The following is a 20,630-nucleotide window of genomic DNA, read 5'->3' as shown; positions in this document are numbered from 1 at the left end:
CACAGCATAATATTCCCTTTGAACTGTGAAAATATAGGTAATTCAGAAAAGACAGAGAATTCACATCTTTATAAAAAAAACACATATTTGTTTTGGATTAAAAATATATCATAATCATGCTTTCTATAAATTGCCCATTCAGTCATATTATTCCATTCAAAATATATATAAATATATATATATGTATATATTAATATATTTCCATTATCCTATCTTATCAGATTATTTTTGCAACGTGTAGTACAGCTTAGCTGTGGTTTATACATCAGACCAAGGAACAAATGCTTCATCCTTTATCTCTGTAATTTTTTGTTTGACTCATCTCAATCATTTCATTAAGGACTTTTTCCATTCTCATGCTCTTTTCCTCCTTCAAAATGTTCTTTAAAATTGTCCTTCAGTTGAGAAAAGAAAAACAGAAACCGGTCTTGTTACAAGCTGTATAAGAAAGAGAAAATTACGGAGACACAGCCCAAAGCTTAAAGCTATCCATGGACTCCCATTTACAGATATTTGCCATTTTAAATCTAGTTTAAAGTGCACTGTTTCCGTTAACACATTGCCCAACATTTGTTCACGTAAAAATGATTTGCAAAACCTACAAACAGAAAAACAAGAGTACACTCGTCCCTGCATATATCCATGATTATATCACACGCTTAACAAATATCTCACAAACAAAGTGTTAGCAGTAAGACAATGTTACCCATAACCTAGATGAACTCACTCTAATAAAATAATGCCCCTTATTGAATGGTTCACATTTATCACATTTCTCAACCTAAACACCCCTCAGTGAAATAACATTATACCCTTTTGAGCCTCAGACACTGGATTTGATAACATACAACAAGACACAACAAAAAACATTTAGGATTATACGAATATTCATGATTACAGAAATTATTCAAATATGAATAATGCTGAGATTAAGCAAAATTAAGCTTTCTATAAGTCCTTGCAACTAACGTGTATGTGTTGGATGATCAATTGTTCAATTCTCAGACCAGCCTATCAGCATTCAAGACACCGTTTTGACCTCTCACACTTTCTACCTGTATTTTAAAAAGTAGGGCAAAATCGTTACTAAAATGTCATTATTAAATCGTAAATTGTGCATGTGCATAGTTGCAAGAACTTACACAGTACATAGTACTTACGGCAATAAACTACAGTATTAATTCATGATTACAATTAATAAAACAAGCCACTGTTTTACCAGGTAAATAATAGGTCGGGTGCTCAGAAGCGACTTTTGAAACCAAAAACTTTTTTTTTTTAAACTTAACTCTTAAGAGTCAAAGTATAAAGGCCGATTCACACCTAGGACGATAACTATAATAAACATATAGAGTTTAAAAATAGTTCTAAACCCAAAAGAATACAATCTCATTGGGGTTGCTTTCAAAACACTGACAGCCAGACAGAATCCATTCTTCTTTAAAGATCTTGAGCGTTTAAAGTTGCATGCTAATGCATGCTTATAATAATCGTTCTTGGTGTGGATGGACCTTAACGACTGACCCAATCAAACAATCTCAGAAAATATATGAGGGTGTAAGACAATCAGCTTTGGTCCTTACACTGGAACATGAAACAAACATGCTGAATACATATACAAGATCTGCGTATACACATTCAATTTTTTTTCGAATAATATACAAAAAGAAAAAAATTCACATTGTGCAGGTTTGACCCGATTTGCATCTTAAAACAATGTTAAAACTGTCCAAGTTGTGTTTGTGTATATGTGTGTGACTGGCTACTGGCTTATTGTAAATGTATTTTGCTTGTTTGTGTAGTGCTGCAAGTGGCACAAGGGCTCTCTGACCTGCAGAGGGCAAAAGACACGTGTATAAAAAGACAAGGGAGAGAGAGAGAGTGCTTGGTATCAAGATAAAGCCTTAAAGGTGCCTATTGCTTTGAATTTGAATGGCATTTGATTTCGATTTCCACAGCGCTACTCCATATCCATGGTGAGGGTGACAAAATCCACTTGGACAATAATGTATTTCATGAAGTATGAGTTATCGTATGATTCATCAACTCCACTCTTTCTTTTCATACGCATCGTTTCCTGAACAGGCAGGGGACGGGAAAGACAAAACAGCCTTTGGCATTACTGAAGATGAAGCTCCCGTTGAGCAACGGCTTAATCGAAGGTACAGTTTCTGCTCCGTTAACCGTTTGCAGTCTTGAGCTCACACCAGCAGGTGGCGCTTTTTGTGCAGGGCGAGGTGGTCGGAGCGAGAAAAGGTGCGATCACAGTCAGGGCACTGGAACGGCTTTACACCTGTGTGCTTCCGAAAGTGACGCGTCAGCTCATCAGAGCGGGCAAACTTCCACGTACAGCCTTCCCACATGCACTTGTAAGGCTTTTCACCTAAACGGTCACACAAAGAGATGAGAAGAACATTTAGAAGTGTATTTATTTATTTAAATGAGCATTTTCATCTTCATTTGAGTCAGTAATAATCTGTAAGATGATTAAAAGTGACATTTAGAACTCTTTTGTAACAATATAAATGTCTTTACTTTCATTTATGAAAATACAGTTGAAGTCAAAAACTTTACATACACCTTGCAGAATCTGCAAAATGTTAATTATTTGACCAAAATAAGAGGGATTATACAAAATGCTTGTTTTTTTTATTTAGTACTGACCTGAATAAGATATTTCACATTAAAGATGTTTACATGTAGTCCACAAGAGAAAATAATAGTTGAATTTATACAAATGCACCAGTTCAAAAGTTTACATACGCTTGATTCTTAATACTGTTTTGTTACCTGAATGATCCACAACTTTTTTTTTGTTTAGTAATAGTTGTTTTATGAGTCCCTTGTTTGTCCTGAACAGTTAAACTACCTGCTGTTCTTCACAAAAATCCTTCGAGTCCAACAAATGCCTTGGTTTTTCAGCTTTTTTGTGTATTTGAACCCTTTCCAGCAATGATTGTATGATTTTGAGATCCATATTTTCACACTGAGGACATTTGAGAGACTCATATGCAACTATAACAAAAGGTTCAAATGCTCAGTGATGCTTCAGAAGGTAACATGACGCATTAAGAGCCGGAGGGTGAAAACTTTTGAATTTGAGGATCAGGGTAAATGTAACTTATTTTGTCTTATGGGGATCATGTAAATATCTTCTGTAGCTTCTGAATGGCAGTACTAAATGAAGAAATTAGGCAAAATAAGAAAAATGTACATTTGTTCAAAAGTTTTCACCCCCCAGTTCTTAATGCATGGTTTTTCCTTCTGGAACATCAGTGAGTGTTTGAACCCTCGAGTCCCTCAGTTGTCCTCAGTGAAAAGATGCATCTCAAAATCATACAGTCACTGTTGGAAAGGGTTCAAATACACAAAAATGCTGAAAAACCAAAGAATTTGTGGGACCTAAAGGAACAGCAGTTTAGGACAAACAAGGGACTCACTATGAACAGCTAATGAACAACTATCACTAAACAAAAAACAATTCAACTATTATTTTCTCTTGTGGACTCTGTAAATGTCTTTTATGTGAAATATCTTATTCAGTACTAATTAAAAAATAACATACATTTTGTATGATCCCTCTTATTTTGGTAACATAATTACCATTTTTCAGATTCTGCAAGGTGTATGTAAACTTTTGACTTCAACTGTATATTTAAATCAAAAGCTGTTATATTAAACTGTACTAATATTTAATAAAATTACTTTTTTTCTGTAGGTTTTTTCAAAAACACAAAATGTTTCCCTGACAAAAACATCAGAATACATCCCAGCAAAAAAGTGTCACAAAATAATTAAGTGTATGAACAAAAGTATGCAAATATTGTCTATTTACCTGTATGTGTGCGTCTATGAGCTTTCAGGTGGGAGCTTTTGGTATAGACTTTATTGCAGCCATTGAAGTCACAGCGATGAATTCGACGCTTCTTCAGTGGATCTGGAGACTCCACCTTTCGACGTACAATCACTGAATGTGTGTTTGCCCTGTTATAAACAAAAAGAAACATGAGTGTTTGAAGTGCAACTCTTGCTTTAACCACCAGGGGTCAGAACCATAACATACAGTCTACCTCAAAGCCGAGCTGGACAGACAATTGTATTAAGCTACCGGAGAATTATATGTATTTATGACCTTAGGTAGCTCCACATTCGATTTTGTTTATTTGTAGTACACATTCTTTTGCTATCATCTTGCTGCAAGAATCCTTATTACTGCTCACACTTAGGCCTTACCTACAAGGAACTAAAGTGAATAACTTGTTCCGCATCGTTTGTGCAACGAACATGAATAATACATCCAAAAGCGCAGCTTGTTGCGTAAAGGCTGTTACTTTTAAGTTAAGATTTCCGACTTGCAGACAGTAAACCAGTTGAAAAAACTCCCATGTGTTTAATTAAACAGGAACACCTTTAACTGTAAGTTCCAGCCTAAAAACACCCTATAATTAAATATATCCTTTTTCTCTCTTTTTTTTCCTCATGTCTCCATTAAACCTCTCCGTACACCTTACCCTCCCTGTCTGTTTTAAGCTACATATTTTCAGTCTTCGTCTACAATGTCACTTACTCTCCCACTTCCTAACATTTGTCCCTAAAAGTAGCTATTTTTTTTGCCACCGCACCCAAAATAAAATGATCATTCTACCTCTGCCTCCTCCCTTCCTCTCTCAATCAAGCACTTTCTCCTCCCTTCCTCATAAACATTGTTCCTTTCTCTGTATTTCACCACCTTTTTTCCTCTTAGTCACACAGTCTGTCCATAACCGATGACAATTCGCACATACACATCCACTGTGAACGTGCACAAAATAAGATTGCAAAAATGTCTACACATACTCTCAAGCATGCACTTGTATGCGCTCAAGCGCAGATATGCTCCCATCCCATGAGGGCTAGAAGAATACTTGGAGCCACACTGTCTCTGAAATGCATGCTGGGGGATTTTTATCAGACCCACAGCAAGAAACATCAGATATAGAAATAGATGCATTACACCACACATGCATATTTGTATTACTGAACTACTAGACAAGAGATAGATAGTTAGATAGATAGATAGATAGATAGATAGATAGATAGATAGATAGATAGATAGATAGATACTATGTGTACAGTGTGTGTAGCATTTGTTTCTGTGTCTAATTACAGGTTTCTATATGGAATCCAGTAGGTCCTTTTCACGCACAGATGTACAGTGAGTAAAAAGTGTGTAAAACATGCGGCAAAACCCTTTAAAGTGACAAGCTGTGACCTGTCTCACAAAGAAACGCACGACTGTGTGCACATACACAAACTCATCTCATTTAACCAAATTGTTCTTATTAGTAAGATATATTTTTTGAATTAACTTCTTATAGTACATGCACAAGCTGTGATGTTTGAAAAGAAAACAAATGGTGATATAATGAAGAACAAATTGAGCATATGTGTGTGTTTGAGGGTTCATTTCTCATAACTGGTGGGAAGTAATGACCTGAGCTTGTTCAGGTTCAGGGTGGGGCTCAGATTTGATTGGCTTCAGGAGCTCATAATTGTCTGGGGGATTCTCTGACTTCATTATAGAGACTGAAGAGAAGAGACAGGAGACAAATCAATCAAATATACAAAAATATGTAAGGCTCTTTTACTACAGCTGTCACCCATCACTTTACAATATGTACTAATACCTAAATTAATGCTGACTTCAACATGAGTTTGTGATTAGTGAAGACATGAGCTAATCATGAATCAATTAAGTGCTATCCTTAACTACAACAAGAGTCATATGGATTTATGCTTATTCCTGCATAAGAATGACACTTTTAGTGCATGCTAATTTGTATTTTAGATAATGATTTGTAAGTACATTGTGTCATGACTTTAATTTAAGAGGCGTATCATTACTAATTCATTATTAACTACCCATGCACAATTATCAACTCACACCTTGTTGAAGCATAAATTTTTTGATTAAAAGATTTTTTGATTAAAATATCCCAAAAACACCACAAAAACACATACTGTGCCTTTACATTTATTTAAAAAAAATCTAAATATGTCTCATTCCTTCTTTTAGAGACTGTTTGACTCAGTTTACCCTAAATGTTAATTAAAAGGGTCATCAGATGCCCATTTTCCACAAGCTGATATGATTCTTTAGGGTCTTAATGAAAAGTCTATAACATGCTTTGGTTAAAATGTCTTCAAAAATGGCTCTGTTCACAGTGAAAGTTCACGTCCCTTTAAATGCTAATGAGCACTGCTCACCCCGCCCCTCTCTTCCGTAGGGTGGTGAGCGGTTCTCTCTGAGACTGTAAACTTTAGTCGCATTTAGCCACGGAACTTGCTAACTAGCACATTATTAGGAAAGGCGATTTGCAAAGATTTATAAAAATCCTTACACTCACTTCTTCTGTAGGTAAAGCTGGATCACGAATGATTCGCGTGAACATAGACGCATTTGGGAAGATCAAGGGGCGCATTCGCTTCAAAAACAAAAGTAATTCTCTATGTCTTAAGCGGCTCAGATGTCGGGAATAAATGACGACTGCTGTGATCATTATTACATCCAACAACAAAACACCTCAGTCGCTTAGGAGACATTCTCGTCTGCTCCTGCTCCAGCGTCAAAACAATGGCGGACAGATTACAGGTCACTCAGCTCACTCAGAGTGGGTCTAAGGTAGACGACCGTGTCAATCAACAATCGTGGGAGCGGCCTTGGTCGGTGTGACATCACACAGCCAAGAATCTGAGTATGGCTTGATTTGAGAAAGGAGTTATTATTTATAGGGATTTAAAAAAGATAGGGTGGATGTGTACACTCACTGCCAACACACATTTATGTTCAAACAACACGTAAGAGTGAATTTTGCATCCGATGACCCCTTTAATGCATTAGCTATCAAACATGTACTGACATGTACAGTAGTTACTGCTGTTATTCATGCATGAATTCATATGACTCCAGTCATAGTTAAAGATAGCACTCACTCAATTGATTCATGATTAGCTCATGTCTTCACTAACCATTAGTTTTTGCTGAAATAAGCAATAATTTAGGGATCAGTTAATGATTATTCATGTACCTTTACTGTAAAGCATTAGCCCTCTGTGTGATACATAATGTAATCCTACTTACACTGTTTGTGGTTAGCAGGATCCTCAGGTGTGACGGGTGATATCATGATGGAGGGAGACAGGTGTAGCGGGGGAGGGTAGAGCACAGGTAACGTCTGCAGCATAGAAAGTACTGGAACAATAGGTGTCAAAACCTGCATCAGATATAAACCAGAAAAAACGAACAGATGGATTACAACACAAGAAATGTCTATTGGTCTCTAAGATTTAGATAAGACATCACAGGGATTCCTTCTGTGATATACTGTTTTGTTCAAATCTACTTTTATTTTAGCAATGATGCATTAAATCTACCAAAGTAGACAGTACAACAATTTCAAATAAATGCTATTTTTTTAAGTTTTTATTTACCAAAGAATCCTGAAAAAATGCATTGCAGTTTCCATAGAAATATTAAACTGTTTTCAACACTGATAATAATCAGCATTAGCATATCAGAATGATTTCTGAGGAATCACATGACACTGAACACTGAAAATTCTTCATTGCCATCACGGGAATGAAGTTACACCTAAAAAATGTTTTTAAAAAAATCCGGAAATCAGAAAAAAAACTAAACTGTAATGACATTTGACAATATTACTGTTTTTTACTGTACTTTTAACTATTAATAAGTAAAATAAGACTTTTTAAATAAATTTAAAACAGAAATTTTAGTCACAATGAAATAAAAAATTACAATTGTTCAACTGTACATTTTTACACATTGTTAAAGTATTTATTATAAATGATTTTAACTATGCACATAATTTTTTTTTTTAAATCATTTGCACTTGTAATCTTTAATCAAAAACATTAACCCTTCTCTCTCTCATCGACATCTCTTCATGACGTATAACTCGAAAAAGGTGTTGGACTATGCTGACCAGGCTTTTAGCACCTTTTAGTGGGAATTTGACTGACAGATGATCTGACCAATCATAACGCCAAATCCACCATTTTGTTCGACAAACAAAACAGACAGTAAAGTTAATAATTTAACGCCAGTAGAGTCGAACTTGAAAATGGTGTATTGACATCTTTCCACAGTTAAGACAACATACCATCTGATCTTCATTCATGTGTATTTCATGCTATAACTAGCAGAAAGAGGTCGATTCATGTTTGAACCACTAGAACTGAGGCCCTACAGTGATCTGCCACATTAAATAGCCCCAAAAATTATATTTATTGTTTGAATTTCTTTAAAAAATGACAAAATTTGAAAGCTGAGATTTTAATATCAAAATTAGCCTGTTCTGTCTTGTCTATCGGCATGTTGTCAGTGTCTTCTCTACTCTGCAATATATTTTTCACTGAGTGATCATGTGTGGCCTGAGAACACAATCGTCTCAATTCAAGTGGTGTGTGAATGCTTCCTCTTTACTACAAGTTATAGCACGAAATAAACACGAATGAACATTACAGATATGTTGTCTCAACCGTGGAAAGACAACAATACAGAAAAGTCCACTGATGTTAATCTACCTCTCCTGTTTGGGTTGTTTGTCGGACAAAATGGCAGACTCTGTATTATGATTGGTCAGATCGCCTGTCAATCAAACTCCCAGCGAAAGCTGAAATTCAGCCCTACATTCCAAAAGCCATTTCACTCGGATATACATCACAATAGGGAGGAAAAGACTATTGCAACTTCTCAAGTCACTGTACATATGAATTGCATTTTTATAGTAGGTACACAAAAATTGTGTAATTGTATAAAATAAATACAATGTTTTTTTGTGCACATACACTGGATTACCATGAAAATACCATTGCATGGGAATATGGTAATCATTCAGTATCTAGCTACTACCACAGCGCATTATGGCATCACCACTATTCTTACCGGAGACATGGGAAGTGCCAGAGGTGGGGTCAACTGCCTTGTCTGAGACCCGGAAGTGCTTCCTGTTAAAGAGCCCGAGCCAGAGCCGGGGCGAGTACGTGACACCGGACTGCAGCTCTCATAAGGGGATGGGGGAGTGGCTCTGGGAGATGACGATGCCAGAGACGATGAAGGTGACGAAACGGAGGATCTTTTGCTGACGGATAAGTCGACAGGCTCGCTCTGGGAGTGATGGACATCCTGGGACAAAGGGTGTGTGTGAGGTGGGCTCATGTAGGAGTAGTGTGCTTGGTGGTAGTGATGAGAGTATAGGTGAGCTGTGGAAGTAGGGACCATGGAAGGTGACAACACGACTCCGAATGCCTCAGGTCCAGGTTTAATCAAATATGCTGGGTAAGTCAACGACTGAGAGAGAAAGACAGAGAGAGACATTAAACACGCTGTGAACTTGCTAGCATATTTACACATTCACATGTACATAATTACACAAGCACTCATATAAAGCAGCTGCACTGGGTGAGTCTGGGGACTATAAAGACTAACTTTGAATGACTGAGTAGGAGCCAAATTCAACTTCCCACCCCATATAAACTCCTAACCTAATAAGAAAGGAATGCATGTCCATCTGCAGCTAGAGGAAGACAGAAAAAAAAAGACCAAGCGAGATGAGTTTTAGAGATACGTTTTGTAAAGTCCTCCTAATAATATTCTCATGCAATTTAAAAATATCCTTATTAGTCTCTATAAACGAGTCTTGTGTTATTACCAAGAAATCAAGGACTGTGCATGGATACTGCGCTTCAACAAACAAACCGATGACCCAAAACCAGGGCGCTCAGATGGCATTATGCCAGGCAGCCCATTGTGTGTTAGTTGGTAAGGCAGCTTTGTTATTGGAAACGGAAAGTGAAGCATTGTTTTCTTTAAAATCACATAAACCGGACGCGAAGAACTAGACAAGTATCAGGAAGGTGGAGGAACATTTCAGATTAGTCCAAAACAACTTCTTTTGGCTAACAGACTTTAATCAGGTTACACACCGTATTGAATTTAACACGGATGAAAACGAGGCTGTGAGGGATACAATGGCACGCACTTTATAAAGGTCCCAGACTGTGTTGACGATTCATTCATGTCAAAAACTAAATAATGCGCTACCCTGACTAAGGTCTGTACACTACCAGTCAAAAGTTTTTGAACAGTAAGATTTTTAATGTTTTTTAAAGAAGACTCTTCTGCTCACCAAGCCTGCATTTATTTGATCCAAAGTATAGCAAAAACAGTACAATTTTGAAATATTTGTACTATTTAAAATAACTGTTTTCTATTTGAATATATTTTAAAATGTAATTTATTCCTGTGACTGCAAAGCTGAATTTTTAGCATCATTACTCCAGTCACATGATCCTTCAGAAATCATTCTAATATTCTGATTTGCTGCTTATTATTTTATTATTATTATTATTAATATGCTGAGTAGAATTGTTTCAGGTTTCTTTGATGAATAGAAAGTTCAGAAGAACAGCATTTATCTGAAATAGAAATCTTTTGTAACATTATACATCTTTATCATAACTTTTGATCAATTTAAAGCATCCTTGCTAAAAAAAAAAAAAAAAGTATTGATTTCTACAATTTCTTTGCCCCCAAAAATAAAAAAAATTATACTGACTCCAAGCTCTTAATTGGTATTGTGTATAATGTTACAAAAGCTTTTTATCTCATAAAAATGCTGATCTTTGGATCTTTCTATTCATCAAAGAATCTTGAAAAAATGTACTCAGCTGTTTTAAATATTGATAATAATAATAATAAAAACGTTTCTTGAAAAGCAAATCAGCATATTAGTGTGATTTCTGAACAATCATGTGACACTAAAGACTGGAGTAAAGATGCTGAAAATGTAGCTTTGATCACAGGAATAAATCACATTTTAAAATATATTCAAATAGAAAGTAGTTATTTTAAATATTAAACATATTTCACAATATTACTGCTTTTGCTGTATTTTTGATCAAATAAATGCAGGCTTGGTGAGCAGAAGAGATTTTTTTAAAAACATTAAAAATCTTACTGTTCAAAAACTTTTGACTGGTAGTGTACACTAAAAAAAAAAAATGATGTAAAAAATGCATTTCACTCATAAACTTAGTATATTTGACATATAATTGTGAAGAACACATTTAATTAAACAAAAAAGTAGAAAAACTAAAAAAAGGATTTTCTTATAAAACTTTGGAAAAAAAATTATAGCGTAGATGGGATCTTTTTTTGTACCATCATACCAACCTTTTCTTTACAACTAATTTATTTGAGAATATTTACCCTTGTACTCACCATGTCTGGCTTTATTGGGTCACACCTGAGCATGGCTGCCGCCGCTGGAATTCTGGAAAATACAAAGAACAATGAGTAGAATATCAGTTAGTAACAAGAAATCCAGAATTAGAGACATGTCGTTAGCCATCAGGAAGTCATTCTTTATTCCAAGCACACAGAAGCAGAGAAGCATGCGAGAGGTGCTGAAACACTAAACACTTAAAGTACAGGGGAAGTTAGAATGCCCAGGGCTATGAACCGTGTTTGTGTGTGCTTGTACATAAGATTGCAACACTATTAGTGTGCTTTTTTCCACCTGACTCACTTACCCAGTGGTCTTGGGAAACAGAAAGGCCACATCACAGTATTGCTATTAAATGCTACTATTTCATTCTTAGATAATGATTAATTCCCTGATTTTAGGGTGTTGCTTCAACAGGGGCTTTTTGACTCAGTTATTTTTTTATTACCTAACTGATAACTTCCATCCTTTGCATATGTTTGTGGAATGTCTTAAAATTTTTCAACTTAAAATAATTTGTTACCCCACTGACTTCACTGACTTAGTCAACTTAAATATTCCAGTTGTCACTTAAATCAACATTAAGTAACTTAAAATTTCAAGTTGACTAAAATAAAAAATTTAAGGCAGCGGGGTCACAAATTATATTAAGTTGAAACAACTTTTTGAAATATTTTTTTTACAGTGTAACACTTTACAATAAGGTGTCAATTGATGCATTAACTAACATGAACAACCAATAATCAATACGTTTATTACACTATTTATTAATCTTTGTTAATGTTATTCAAAAAAATACAGTTCTTTATTGTTTGTTCATGATAGCTCACAGTGCATTAACTAATGTTAACAAACCCCAACTGTGATTTTAATAAAGCATTAGTAAATGCTGAAATCAACATGAACTAATAATAATAAATGCTTAGTTTCTAACTAATGTAGTTAACTAATGTTAACTAATAAACCTTATTGAGACTTGAGACTAAAAATGAGACTTGAGACTTATGGTAAAGTGTTACCAATCAATATAAAAATATATATATATATTTTTTTATAAGATCATAAATATCTTTACTGTAACTTTTGCTAAGTTTAATGTGCCCTTTTTAAATAAAATAATTGATTTCTTTAAACTTTTGAATAGTAGTTTATAAATAAATACTTTAAATTTATTTTTATATAAATAATATTAAGTAATTCATTGTAAAGTATGATATCCTAATCAAAGAGTTAAACGCAGTTTTAGGTACACTTTACAGTAAGTTTCATTAGTTAACATTAGTTAACTACTTTAGTTAACATGAACTAAGAATGAACAATACTTCTCCAGCATTTATTACTCTTAGTTAATACTAATTTCAACATTTACTAATGCATTATTAAAATCAAAAGTTGTTTGTTAACATTAGTCAATGCAATGTGAATTAACAAACTAACAATGAACGACTGTATTTTCATTTACTAACACTAACAAAGATTAATAAATACTGTAATAAATGTATGGTTCATTGTTCATTCATGTTAGTTCATTCATACATTAACTAACAGTAGCTAATAGAACCTTGTTGTAAAGTGTTACCCAGTTTAATTTAGTGAAAATACCTACATTTTACAAATAAAATAAAACATTTTACACAATTGTTCGTCAGTTCATTATTTTTGCCAAAATTTAAAGTTAATGTACTCAAAGCATGCTGGAAATGAAATATGAGACATCAGCAAAGAAAAATCTAGAAGAAATCAACTATTTTATTCCAAAAAAGTCATTTCCACCACAGAATGCTATTAAATCACAATACATGATTTGAGATGCGACCGAAATGTTTAAATCAGAGAAATGTCAAATGCCTGTACTGCTTGATACTGGAAGTGAACAAATTAAATAAGCTAGTAAGAGTATGAATTATAAGAGACTTTTCTAAAAGTTCACAGGGTCAAAAGCATCCATAGTAGAAGAATAACACAGCTAACAAGTCTACAAAGCACAAAGGAACATAAAGCAAAAGATAAAAGGTCTACAGCAATACCAGCTCATCAGATATCTTAGATATGATCATGTGGTCTTGTGAACACAAAAGAGACAAATATGTTTTACTGGTTGATCTGTCTGTGTGTTTTGTTTGAGACCACAAAGCCTAACACAAAGATGCAGGTGCTACAGTCTATAGGTACTACAGGTGCTGATCGATTTCTATTTCTGAAAGGTAACTGAAATTAAAAATAACTTTGGACTGGAGTGCATGGACTCAAGGCAGGAATGGGCTGAGGGACACTTCATCAGTGAGCCATGAGACTAACTTAATGATAAGTGAGTGCTTTTACAGTCCAAAGTCTGAGAGACAGAGGAAGAAACAGAGAGAGAGAGAGGTGAATGTAAAGTTTCTTTTTACAATCATTAACCCAGGGTGGTGCTGTTAGCACACACAAACACACACACACACACACACACACACACACATACAGAACAATCTATACTAGGTCCATTGAGTCCAGATCCACTCCCAGCAAACTGAACACTCCTCAGTCCTCAGACACACATATATAAACAGGACTGCTATCACAAGAGACAATGCTGATCACACACACAAGCTTGTGAAACACTCCCATTGCCCCCAGGGTCAGGTGTGGGTTAACAAAACAACATATTGAAGCATACACACAAACACAGACATACTCATCCAAACCTGAAACCAAGAGTATAGAATTCCATACAGATAAAGAGACACACCAATACATAAGACAAGTCACAACAGATGAGTTAAACGCCGTTCAGGGTCAAGTATGAATACTTCACTATGTGAAAGGATGTGTAACTAGACTCTTACTTAATGTCTGTAGTGTTTTAAATGAATGGTTCAGCCAATAATTGAAAATATGCCATCATTTGTTAAGCCTGTGTGACTGTGTCTTCCATTAAAGACAAAAAGAGAAGTTTAGCAGAATGTGCAGGCTGTTCTTTTCCATACATTGAAACAGCAAAAGTGACAAAAACATATCATAGTTCTTTCGTATTCCATTCGGAATTCCGAAGTGGATGGATTGTTTTGTGTTCCATTTAGAACAAAAACAAAAGTTACGTAAGTTTGGAATGACATGAGGGTGAGTAAATAATGACAGGCATTTTATTATTGGTTGAACTAACCTTACGTTTAGAAAACTGCATGAGATGAACCCTCTTTAATATTTTGATGACAATATTGGGTTGTATTTGTTAGTCGGGTCTTCGTAAGAAAGGCCTACACTACAGTTCAAAAGTTTGGGGTCAGTAAGATTTGTTCATGTTTTTGTTCATGTCATGGGTCATTCTACAGAAATGTCCACTTTTGGTATGACAAGATTTTTCTAACATTTAAGACTACATTATTAGATTACCTTTGACTTTATGAATACATATAAATGACAGCTTAATGATTTTTTAGATCTTTTTTGTGCAGTTATTTAAAGACCACATGTACCATTTTTTTGTCACTGGTGTAACCTTTGACAATACTTAAGTTTTTTTTTATTATTTCTAGATTTTTTTTCAGCACATGTCATCAGAGTAACAGAAAAATAATGAAAATATTTTTCTGTAACACAAAAAATCACCAGTGACATACATAAGACCTGATATACTGATCTTCACTGTTGTTACCCGTAAGGAATGTAACACCAGTGACAGTAATACCACTGACAATTTCATGAAAAATGCATTTAACAAAATGGCTGCTGCAAGGTATCAAACCACATGATGTCAATCATGGTATACTCACTAGTTTAGTAGTTTAATCCATTTCAACTAAAAGCTTCATATGAAATCATGAGATAAATGAGAAAATTTCTGATAACTGAAAAGAGACAGTGGACGTAAAATGGGCCTTTTTTCATAGATCTTTAGAAAATAGAAAGCAGCAAGTCAAGTGATGTCATCAGTGTGATTTTAATTTCAAAATAAATGATTTTTGTTTAACGGTATCACCAGTGACACAACTCCAGGGGACCACTACTTATACATATATTTTAGAATATTTATTCAGCATTTAGTTTTTTATGCCATTTACATCATATATTTAGTTATGAATACATTATTGTGTTTTAAATAGTAGGAAAAACCTGTTTTTGACCTTAAAATAAAGCACTTTTCCTCTGTACATGGTTGTGGGGATGAGCGTTTTTTTGTGGTGCTTGGAATTCTATATAATTGATTTAAAAACAAATATTGTTCATTAATGCCTCAAGAAGGTATAATTGTTCAAATACTATATTGTTTCATTTTAAAATACAAAGAACTTGTAACCTTAAAGTGTTTTTCAAGTGTAATATTTCTGTAAAGGCTAGGGACAGAAAAATGGACATTTCCATAGAATGACCCTCATATGGTCATCAAAGCTGCATTTATTATGTGAAATATTATTACCATTTGAAATAATTGTTTTCTATTTGAATATATTTTAAAAATTTTTGCTTGTGATGGCAAAGATGACTTTTTTAGCTGTCTTCAGTGTCACATGATCCTTCAGATATGCTTGATTGTGTTTAAAAACATTATTTTTGCTTAATATTTTTGTGGAAACTGTGATAAATTTGTTTCAAGATACTCTGATGAACAGTAAGTTCAAAAGAACAACATTTAATGCGCTTTTGCTGAATATAAGATTTTCTCGGGGGAAGAAAAATTGTCCCCCACTTTTTTAAACAGTAGTTTATACTTACGTGCTTTGTATACTTAAAAAGCACAGCTTTTCTTTTTAACTTGTCCGCAGTAGCATCAAAGTTTTAAGCTCCTTCTTAGGAAATCTTAGTCAAACAAACAGTCCTTTTCCAAATAAGAGACAGACATTTTTTATATCGCCCTCACACAGACAGTCCTCAGGAAGGAAAAACAAATGTTGTTTTGAATTTCTCAATATGGATTCTGTCAATATGATAAGGTGAAGTAAAGTGAGGTGTTCACAACTGTCCTGCGGGCTTGGCAGAGTTCAAGTGCACCTGTTACATTAATCATGAAGCCTTTCACTGTTAACAACAACAAAATACACTCACATACACACACACAGAGAAAGAAAAACTCACAAGATCGTTAATTAAACTTTACAGTCTCATAAAATAAAGGGAAGTTAGTGCACGCTCCACTAGATGCGGTTAGTATGGAGAGACTGAAGTGCCAACTAGCGCAAGACTTCATAACACATCAAATACCAACAATTATCGTTTTCTATGAGCAATTAAATTGAGGTGTTCAAATACTTAATTTTACTATAATTATAGTCTTTGTAAGCGAATTGCACAATATGTTTCTATCCTCTGTCTCTCTGTCTCTGTTATATATACTTGAAAACACATATTTAGAAGTTAAAGTTTATGTTTTTTGAATCACATTAACAGCTTTATATTTGTTAACAAGTTAAAGCTTTTAAACAGTGTGGCTAAGTTTAATATTTCCAAGTATCTTTTGGGTTTAGTGTTATTATTAATTATTTTTCTTCAATGTTGTGGTGCGTTTAACCTCAGTTGATGCTGTTCAATGAACTCTTTCTGTCAAATCTACTAAGTGTGATACCTTACAAATTACACACACTCTTTACTCAACATTGCAGACCGGTGAAGTAGGCAAATCCATTAAAATACACGCACACTCCAAACCACAGAATGCCAGTGTTACGCTCTAATGCAGTTTCCTAGTGGAGCGAAATGCTCTGGATTGCTTACATAAAGAAAATGCGAAGACCAAAATTACAAAGTGCAAAACCGAATAGCCAACCCATGTAAAACCAAAACCTGGTTCAATGCACACAACCACCACTCTCAGATAACAGGTTTTCACCCAGGTGCCAGGTGTCTGAGAGATGCACAAGATCTGAGATTGAACTTGATGATCACTATGTGAAAAACTTTACAGATAGGCTTCTATCTGACTGAAAGATTTAGGCCCAAGTCCAAATTTAACAAGAAGGCCGCAGCGTGTGTGTTATTGTTTCCATAGTAGGACTAACACATAGAGAAGCCCTGCTACATGGGGGCCATGGTTTCCCTTCTGGCCTTTCTTGAAACTAAAGAAACAGAGAAAGAAAGACATGGGGAAACAGAGAGGGGCTGAGCATTTGAACAATGGTATGCGGCTCTGAAAATGATCCTCTTTTGTAGTGGAGTGTTTGTGTGTGTATTGCGATAACATCAGAGTATTGATCCAAGGAAAGAGTCGTGTGAGTGGGTGGAGGGTCTAGGCAAGTGTGTGTGTCTGTGTATGTGTGTGTGTGTGTGTGTACTCCCCCTAGGCAGCCTCCCCTCAAATGCTGAAAACAGGAAAAGAGGCTCCATGTGCCAGATGGAATGTCTGACGCAAACCTCAGCCTTGAAACAAAGCTCAGAATACAACAGCCTTACTGACCCTGGGACTTTGACTGTTAGTTTTATTGTATTTGATTTTACACCAAAAACACCATATCAACCATGTGCGAACATACAGTAAACGTAAGCTTCATACAGTCCAAAACATGCAAAGGCAGGATGCTCAGATTTTGAATAGCTGAAAATCCACACATTCTAAATTCAGGCCTAGCTGATCACAAACCATTTACTGCAGAAAATGGCTTGAAGCCATTTAATTAAAGGAGAAGTTCACTTCCAGAACAAAAATTGACAGATAATGTACTCACCCCTTGTCATCCAAGATATTCATGTCTTTCTTTCTTCAGAAATTCATGTTCTCCCTCAACTTCAAAATCGTCCTATATCGCTGTTTTACCTTTTTTGCTCACTTTGCATAGACTGTTTTGGTACTTCTGCAGCAATGTAGGATGATTTTAAAATCATTTTTGAAGTTGAGGGAGAAAATACGATTGGAGTTTTTCAACATACCCTAACTGTCTTGAACCAGAATACACAGAGTTCAGGAAGAGCAAGACAAGATGAGCATCTGAGATTAAAAAGTATTTAAATTGTATTTTTTTAATAAAAATAATAGATTGCTTCGCTAGATAAGACCCTTCTTCCTCAGTTGGGATTGTTTACAACCACATTTGGGATCAACTGAAGCTGCATTTAAACTGCATTTTGGAAGTTCAAAATCAGGGCACCATAGCAGTTCATTATATGGAAAAAAAAATCCCTGAAATGTTTCCCTCAAAAAAAATAATTTCTTTATGGCTGAAAAAAGAAAGACATGAACATCTTGAATGACAAGGGGGTGAGTACATTATCTGTCAAATTTTGTTCTGGATGTGGACTCTTCCTTTAACTATGTACAGTCAAACCAAAAATTATGCAGACACCAGATTTTTGCGATTTTTTTTTACTAGTGGGTACAGGAAACAATAGTTCATTTATGTAAGTGAGGATAGCAAAATAAAGTAAACTGTGACATAATACACCCAAAAATTCTTGATACAGTGGACTACTAGTAAAAAATGTGATTTGACACTTTGACCTGACCATGTTGTGTTACATACCTTTCTATCAAAGTTATATAACATTATCAAGATGAATTTGTTCTGACACAGTTTAACTCTTTAGTTCTCATATTTTATTACCATTTTCTAAACTATAGCAAATGTGACAATGTGAGAATTTTTGAAGGTGTCTGAATACATTTTTGACTGTATGGCATGTACCATTTGGCAAAACTTTAATTAATTGTAATGGACAATCCAAGTGACCATATATGATTATAAGATCAATAGTTCATGCTTATTATGTAAAGTATATAAATCAAGGTGTCATGACATTTCTAACTATTTGGATGTACATTAACTAAAGACCTGCCATGCATTTTAATGCAGTACTGTTTGTTAACATTTAAACTTATTTTAAAGTGTTGCAGAGAAATTCAGAAACTCCGAAAGGTGAAAAAATAAATGTTTAGTTAAAAAAATCCAACTAAGCCAAAGGAACTTGCCAACATGATCCTGCACACAGCGTGTTTCATTTGCCTAAAATGTACTTTTGCATATAAGCGCTATCTCTGATCATAAACGGACAGAGAGACTGTAAATCATGTAAGATACTTGTGCTGATAAAAAAAAGATTCACATTTAAGTCCAGCTATAAATACAGTATCGGTACAACTACGGCAGAGCCAGTACCGGTTCATGTCAACAATAATAAAAAATAAAAAAAAGTGCCAATGTTATTAATACAACAAACAAGCAGATGTCAATGACACGGTCCTTTTTAAAGTGGTTAAAAAACAGTTTAAATGCAATTCTGGTAAATGACTTGAATTCCCCTCTTCTTTGATGGATATCCTACTTAATTTTGCAATTTTGACTTGTGATATTGTTGAACGAAACATGTCTAGGTGGTCTAGCTGTCCAAGGATTGTTTACAAAAGTTTTTTTATAAAATAAAAAATGATATTGATAGTTCTGTATGATGTAGTAATTTTAGAGCCATTAAATTCATGTTTGCATTCAGGAAAAAAATGTTTACATTTTTGTTTCCGTATAAACATGGTGCATGCGTTAACCTAGATTCTTAAAAGATTTTTGTGGCCATATATATTTGACATTGACCCATTACCATCTAGAATAGCACTGTACTTTGTGTAAAATGAAACCTTCTAAAACGAACAGAAGACATTTAAAAAACACGATTTGTTTTTACTTATTGAATATTGGAACATTATCTAGCCTGTTTATTCAAGTAAATAAAGACTGACTGAAATAACTACAGCAGGACGGTTCGATTTTGCTTATTATAAGCCAAACTATCGTATTTAATGAATAAAGCAACTTACTTGTCAGTAAATATTCCTCAAGTTTAAAAGTGCGCCGTTATGAAGGACCGCAAACGACAGCAACAAACCCGGATCACGATGGCATGAAACACATCCAAATGACACACTTGCATTTAGACTGACGCCGAAAAAACTTCCCCAAGAGTTACGAAACAACTTCTTGTCCAAGTGTTTAAAGTGTCCTGAGTGAATTGAGCGTCTATCACATGATTAGGGCCGGGCGGGCGGGAGCTCGCGGGAGGTGAGGGTGGCTCCAGATACGCGCAACCGGAGACAGGAGGGGGCAGAAGAGAAGAGAAAGGGCTGGGTGTGTGAGTGCCTGCCTGCCTCTCCCTCTCCGCCCTTTCCTTCCTTCTCTGTTTGTCTCTCTCTATCTCTCCCTCTTTCCCTTCCTGACAAGACACGCCTTACAGAGTTTCACAGATCTAACAAGCCTGGATAAAGGTCGAATGGATCTGTAACAATGGGTGAAGAAAAAAAAAAACTTACATAATTTACAAATCATAAATTTTTTATTGTTAAATGTTTGATCGTGTTAGTACAAGGTCCATAAAGCATGCTGGGGGCAAAAGGGCCCGTGGTAAATATTAGATTAAACAGTCAAATAATTTAATGATTTATAGCTATAT

At 34.9% G+C, this 20,630-nt stretch overlaps 1 protein-coding gene across 1 annotated transcript; it reads right to left on the bottom strand.

The window, feature by feature from the left end:
- Positions 1–247: 247 nt before the first annotated feature.
- Positions 248–20,244, bottom strand: klf3 (Kruppel-like factor 3 (basic)). The gene is made up of 7 exons (XM_051111908.1): positions 20,002–20,244; positions 11,285–11,336; positions 8,948–9,352; positions 7,121–7,253; positions 5,474–5,565; positions 3,836–4,046; positions 248–2,383 (listed from the first exon to the last, which is right to left on the bottom strand). Exons 2-7 carry the CDS (start codon positions 11,315–11,317, stop codon positions 2,202–2,204), a joined length of 1,056 nt encoding a protein of 351 aa, XP_050967865.1. The 5' UTR covers positions 11,318–11,336; positions 20,002–20,244; the 3' UTR covers positions 248–2,201.
- Between the last annotated feature and the right edge of the window lie 386 nt (positions 20,245–20,630).

The sequence above is a fragment of the Labeo rohita genome, chromosome 1 (genome assembly GCF_022985175.1).
Source record: "Labeo rohita strain BAU-BD-2019 chromosome 1, IGBB_LRoh.1.0, whole genome shotgun sequence".
NCBI classification, from domain to species: domain Eukaryota; kingdom Metazoa; phylum Chordata; class Actinopteri; order Cypriniformes; family Cyprinidae; genus Labeo; species Labeo rohita.
The sequence above is the reverse complement of the archived record's forward strand: the minus strand, read 5'-3'. Positions and strand labels throughout refer to the sequence as shown.

Bases quoted from the DNA above. Each gene is read 5' to 3' on its own strand.
- klf3 (XM_051111908.1), bottom strand. From the start codon at position 11,317: ATGCTCAGGTGTGACCCAATAAAGCCAGACATG. The intron at 7,254-8,947 runs GTAAGAATAGTG...TATCTGATGCAG, and splicing joins TGGCACTTCCCATGTCTCCG to GTTTTGACACCTATTGTTCC. The intron at 2,384-3,835 runs GTAAATAGACAA...GTGACCGTTTAG, and splicing joins TCATAGACGCACACATACAG to GTGAAAAGCCTTACAAGTGC.